This window comes from Gavialis gangeticus, unplaced genomic scaffold (genome assembly GCF_001723915.1).
Source record: "Gavialis gangeticus isolate Ggan-Ray unplaced genomic scaffold, GavGan_comp1, whole genome shotgun sequence".
NCBI classification, from domain to species: domain Eukaryota; kingdom Metazoa; phylum Chordata; order Crocodylia; family Gavialidae; genus Gavialis; species Gavialis gangeticus.
The window spans coordinates 208,467,903-208,474,388 of NW_017728992.1; the positions used below are offsets into that span (position 1 = coordinate 208,467,903).

General features: G+C 51.9%; 1 protein-coding gene across 2 annotated transcripts in view; it reads right to left on the reverse strand.

Annotated features, from left to right (window-relative positions):
- ZC3H3 (zinc finger CCCH-type containing 3) overlaps positions 1-6,486 on the reverse strand; it is a 369,357-nt gene that overhangs the window by 86,528 nt on the left and 276,343 nt on the right. For both annotated transcript variants that reach the window (XM_019528254.1, XM_019528255.1), the window contains exon 9: positions 2,391-2,522. In XM_019528254.1, coding sequence (XP_019383799.1) covers positions 2,391-2,522 — 132 coding nt within the window. The remainder of the gene's footprint in view (positions 1-2,390; positions 2,523-6,486) is intronic.

The following is a 6,486-nucleotide window of genomic DNA, read 5'->3' on the forward strand; positions in this document are numbered from 1 at the left end:
CTTCTTCATCCTCCCAATGTATTTGAAAAAGGACTTTTTGTTATCCTTAATCTTGGACGCTAGTCCGAGCTCCATGTCCGCCTTGGCCTTCCTAACAGCTCGCCTACAGGCCCGAGCTGAGTAGGTATACTCCTCTTTGGAGATTTCACCCCCCTTCCACCGGGCGTACGCCGCCTTTTTGGCGAGCAGGCAGTCCCGGACGCCCTTGTTGAGCCAGGGGGGCTTACGGACACTCCTGCCCCCCTTGCTTCTTGTCGGGATGGACACCCCTTGGGCCGTGAGTATCGTTTCCTTAAGGAACGTCCACTCGTCCTGGACACCAAGTTCCTCTGCCCTCAAGGACCCCAGTGCCTCTCCCACTAATCTCCTCCTGGCTTGATTCAACCATGTCACAGAAAAACACAATAAAGCAGTCAACTGCCAGAATTACTGGACGGAGACGGATCACTCCTCTAACCCCAATGACTGGACGGTAATGAACCCAGGTTGCTATTATAACTGACAGCATAGAAGAAAGAATCACAGGTCCCTCCAGAGGTCATCGAGTCAATGACCAATGACTAACCCAGCCCAGACAAACGTGCATCTAACCTGCCCTTAACCTCCCAATGACGGAGATGGTTTTGGATAGGGATGATGGGGCTGGACTAGCTGACCTCCAGAGGCCCCTTCCAGTCCTACTTCTCTATGGGCATTTATACACGTGCTCTGGGAGTGGGGAGGGGTTGCTTTAATTAGAGTGGCTGCAAGAGCTGCTCTAATTAAAGCACCCAGAGCATCTCGTGTATTGGTGTCCCTGCACTTCAAAATGGCAGTGGGGGCACTTTAACTAAAATTTGTCAGTGTGCGGTCATTTCTCAGTGTGAGGCTGCTAATACATGAGACACTGGAGTCTGCTGGAGTGCATTAATTATCATGCTCCAGCAGTCTAGATTAATCGAGTCTGCTCCGACGCACTGTAATTACAGCCTGCCGAAGCAGCCTCACTGCACGTGTATACGGCCCTATGAATCTATGACTCCAGCCCCCTGCTAGGTGACCCGTTCCCACTGCTGAATCACCCTCAAAGTTGGAAAGATGAGACAGCCAGGCAGAAAAGGTGAAGATCAGAGCACCTGCACGTTGCCTGCCCCTCTAGGTCACTCTGCAGCCCAGGCATAATTTCTCCCTGACTGGTGTCATCTCCAGTGTGACCCTCTTGGCAAGCTTAGGGGGGTGGATAGAGAAGCTGACCTACTGAACCCTTGGGGAAACGTCTCTCCTGAGCTCAAACTTGGCCAAGTAAAACTTTACGGCCTTGCTCAGGACTATATGGGGGAGTAGATCCCCAGCAGGTCCCAGATAATTGTGTATGATGGAGCAATCCAACAGACCCTTGGTCTTTGCACAGCATGGCCCTTTGCAATTCACAGAGGGGGCAGAAGGTCTCAGCGTGGTGAGTTTTCAGCAAAGCTCAGTGGTTATGTCTCCTATACAACACCCAAGGTGCTCCTTTTTAAACCTGTGGCTCCATGGCCCCTCATGGCCTTTCCCCCTGCTTTGCTTGTTCCATGTGGTGCCATTAGCTGCAAGGGGTCAGGAGCAAATCCACTACTCAGGACCCTAATGAAGCCCTCTAGTGCATTTTAACAATCTAGCATGTCAGTGATGAATCCAGGAAGATATCCAGCCACGAAGACGTACAGGCAGTCAGATGCATGGTGAAACCTATGTGCATTTTCCTCTGATGGGCCATGCTGATTTTAAGTGAGGCACCAGGCAAGGGTTCAAGAGATCTAGGTTGTTCCCACCGCTGCCATAGACTTAAAATAAAACTGTGAGCCAGTCACCTCATCTCTCTGTGCCTTGGTTCCCTATCTGTAAAATGGAAATAATAGTCCTCCTTTTCCTCCCACCCCTTGTCTGTGAGCTGTCTGGGGCAGAGAATACCCCTTACCATGTATACAGCACTAGCGTAATGGGAAATTAGATCTTGTTGGGACTTCTACCATCGACTGTATTATAAATAACAGTGCTTCCTATCTCTTTGTTTTAACTAAAATTCTGCAAACTCCCACGTGGCCCTTACAAATTCCACCCAGCGCAGATCCAGCCACTGGGAAAACTGATGGCCCATTGCTCCAGCACCTTTAGTTGGTTTCTTTTCTCTACATGAAAGGAAACAACGCCATTTTGCCCATCAATGTTTTGAATGCACAACACTGCTGTTTGTCACACCCAGGTGTTCAACAGCTTTCGGCTCTACTGCTCCCCTCGGTGTCACAGCCTGCCCGAAAACCAGCTTGCGGACAACCAACGCCCTTCACCAGCAGTGCGGTCCCCTCCCGCAGCGCTCCACAGCAGTACGCCCATCTCAGCACTCACTTGAAACGGCGACGGCCCTGTTTTACCTTTTCTCCCCTGGGGCAGTAGCCTTTGAGGAAATCTGGGCACACTTCTGCTTTCCTGGACACGTAGACATGGCTGTAGGGACAGTTGCTGTTGTTGCAGATCCCCTTCAGGAAGTAGGAGCAAACCGGCATCTGGAAAGACAGGAGAAAGCTGTTACTCCCCTGTGCAAGTAAATCAGGAGCTGTTCCAACCCCCAGCCTGGAAATAACCGTGACACATAGAAAACAAAGAGATGCCTTCTTCCAGCCACTGCTCCCAGGAGGATTTTTAGACCTCCTAACAGGCTTCCAAGTGCTCAGCCCTGGTCCATATACAGAGGCACCACATGCCACCGGGGAGCTCGGCTGTCTGAGCCTCCTTCAAGCTACCTGCAAACAGGGTGGGATTAATGAAATTGCAACGGTGGCGAAAACGGCCTCTTTACAACACAGCCAAGGGATGGGGGAACTGCTAACGAAGTCACTGGTGGGGCTCTGTTGGCACTGGCTCCCTGTCAGACTGATCCTTCTGCACTACCATCAAGCTGCCAAATCTCCCGACTCACCTTGAACCGGAGAGAAGCAGGTTGCTGCTCTCCACAGGCTCTTGCTTTAAGCTTGCATTATGGCACAAGCCTTGCCATCAGGGGCTGAGCTGTTGTTTCCAAGGAGTACTGCGTCCAATGTTCCCTGAGGAGGGGACTTCAGCATCTGACAGCAAAACTTTAGAGTGATAGTTTGGTCCTACAGGCTGCTTCACAACCCGGAGGGTCGGGACCTGCCAAAGAGAATATCTACCTTTTGGATGACAGGAAAGTTGGGCTGAAAGGGACCTCAGCAAGGTCACATCTAGTCCAACTCCCTGCTCGCGGCAGAATCATGTCTGGCTAAACCAACCCAGTCCTTCCCACATTGAAAAGGGACGTGGGAAGAGGTGCTTGGCTAGAGAAGGAAAGATCTCATGAAGGAGATCCTGGGGTGCCAAACCTCTAGAGCCACTCTACCATGTGTTTAATGCTCCTTTCATTCAAACCCAAGCATCAGCATCTTGCCTTTTCCCTGGGTCGCTGACTGTGGGGGCAAACCCACTGGACTATATCAGCCAGGGTGCCCTGCTAGAGTAAGTATCTCTGTGCTGCAGGGAGCTACGGGTAAGGAAAAGTTAAAGCATCAGTCCGATTGCCTCTGCATGGCGCGCTCAGAGCCTGCCATGAGACACGAGGGTGTCAAACTGGTTGGATGCAGGCGCCACACATCAGCAGGCAGCTTGGGAGCATCCACGCACTGGCAGTCATCGCTCACGCTAGCTCCGTGATGCTGCAGCTGATGTGAAACTGGGAGCACGACCAAGGATCCTTATGGCCGTGCCTCAAGCCGCAAGCTTTACCTTCCGCCAGCTGCTATAATTAAAAACAAATTACCAGCCTGCTGCGATATCTCGCAGCTTTAACTCACCGGCTACTGCACGCAACTTCCCAAACTGACTCGCACGAGCCGGTTACAAATGGTGCTCGTGCCCGGCACAGAATTAAACTCTCCTTAGCCCCCTGGATCCCGGCCGATTCCCTGCCTGCAGCTGGTTGCATGCAGCTCTGAAGCTGCTGTTATGGTCCATTCGCTCTCCCCTCCCCGTGCTTGTTCTTCCTTCCTAATCCCCCTGCTGCTCACCTAAATGCAAAATTTACTTACTGCACGATGCAATATCGATCCCTCAGTTCACTGGTATCATCTTAGTCCTGCAGGTTCAAGTATCCCCAAACCAATATTTACAATACTGCAATAACCGCGGTCGACGTTATATGGAAAAGTCCCTTTCCCTGAAGGGCACATTAGGGTTTTAACTAAATTGGCTCACTTGAGTGAGAGAAACAGAGAGAGGGAGAGGGAGAGAGGGAAGGAGGGGGAGGGAGGAGGGAAAAAAGCAGAGGGGAAAGAAAACAAAGGGTGCTTTAAAAGAGAAGAGTTTATTTTTAATTGTCTTTTAACTGCAGACATTAACATAAAGGACAGGGCTCTAGGGCTATCTTTTTTGTTGGTGGTGGTGTGACCGTAAATGATTCCCTTAATGTAGTTTTTGATATAGAGCCCAAATTAGCTCTAATAAAAAGGGATAATAAAGCCAGCTCTTATACAAAAATAAACTCCTCCTAGCTGTCAAGCCTGAGCCATTATCAAGAGGAAGCCGCATTCTCATTTCAATTAACCTTGTTTGCACCCTACTACGTCCACACAAATAACAATAACATTAATTCAAGGCACTGGTGCGGTGCGTCCATATTAGACAGCTTTGAATATGTACACGCTTTGGAGCTGGCAGCTAATGAACCCGAAACTCAACGTGAATTTCCAAATTGCTCACAACAGAGTTTTGAAGCTCTATTAGGGAGAAAAATGCTGATTCTCTCCGAGCTCCTCAAGGGGAAAAGCTGTTGTAACAGCAGCATGCCTCTGCCCGAGTCCTAGCCTCTCGCTAACCTTCACTCGCAAACCCATTCATTCACATTTACAGTTTTCTCTAAATCACCAGGAAGAGGCAAGGGCTGCCTGCCCACTGCTCCATGGGGCCCCCCGCACACAAAAGTTAGGAAGCAGGGATTTCCAACTTGCTCTAGGCCGAGCGACTTTGTTTGGGATGCCTGCTCCTCTTCCCAGGGGCCACATCCTACAATCTACCCCCAGGACTGCCTTAGTCGCTGCCCCCGGGATGCCAGGTTTGTCTCTCACAGCAAACACAAGGCACCAAGGGCAAATTAAGTGGCTCTCCCTTGGCCTGCTCCAACCCGTGTGTCAGGGGGAACAACGACCTGGACATCCCCATGAATCAACCCCAGCCGGTGTCCTGCAAGCTAGGTGCAAAGAATGCGCTCGCCAGGCACCGTGGGACACAATGGGTTGGAGGGACTTGGGGTGGAGGCGAGTCAGACTTTGGGTGGAGAGCCCCGGCAGCGTGCACCAGAGAGGGGCTGTGCCCGGTGGTCTGCCTCGGCTCTGGTCCTGAAGCCTCGCCACAGAGCCAGGGATGGGTTTATCTGCACGGCGCCCTGAGGGCTCGGGCAACAGTCCCTGTTCAACGGAGCGGGAACCGGGCCCTGGGAGGAGGAATCAACTTGTGCAGGAAGCCTGTGACCAAGCCGGGAGCCGAACCCAGGTCTCTGCAATTCTAGTCCCATGTCCGAGGCATCAGACCAGTGGATCCCAGCCCTCTTAGACTCAGGGGCCCCTTCACAAAACCCCAGCTCTCTGCTTTGGATCTCATAGCACTCCAGGGTGCTGCAGTTTCCCAGCAGAGATTCACTGCACTAGACCACCCACATGTTGGGCCAACCCCCAAACAGGTTTCCAGCACCCTCAGACTGACGCGAGACACAGGATGTGCAAAAATGAGTTGTGGCTCCCCCCCAGAGCCCTGGACTGCTGCGTCCCAGGCCAAAAGAATCACAGAAAACGAGGGTTGAAGGTTGCTCAGGAGGTCACGTCTAGTCCAACCCCCTGCTCCAAGCAGGACCAGCCCCAGCCCCAGCCCCAGCCCCAGCCAAGGCTTTGTCTACCCAGGTCTTAAACACCTCCAAGGATAGAGACTGCACCACCTCTCTGGGTACCTGCTCCTGTGCTTTACTGCCCTCCTGGTGAGAGGGATTTTCCTGATATCCAACCTCAACTTCCCTTGCTGCAGCTTGAGCCCATTGCTCCTTGTCCTGTCGTCTGCCCCCACTGAGACCAGCCCAGCTCCATCCTCTTTGCAGCCCCCCTGCAGGGAGGTGAAGGCTGCTATTCAATCCCTCTCCGTCTTCTCTTCTCCAGACTCAATCAGCCCAGTTCCCTCGGCCTTTCCTCAACAGTCCTGTCCCCCAGCCCCACAGCCATTTTCATTGCCATCACGCTGCTTAGGGGCACTGTCAGGAATTTGGGAGAAAGCTGCCAGGGGGCTGAGAATTTTCTCTTAAGGTTTTAGTGGGTTTCTTTCCAATGTGCTCTCCGAGACACCGCACCAGCAGACAAACCACAGACACAGAGTGACTACTGTCTTGCCCGTGCCCTTCTTTGAGAGTAGAAACACCTAGGGAAAGATCACATTAAAAAACACCTTCGCATGAACAGCAAAAAAAAAAAAAAAAAA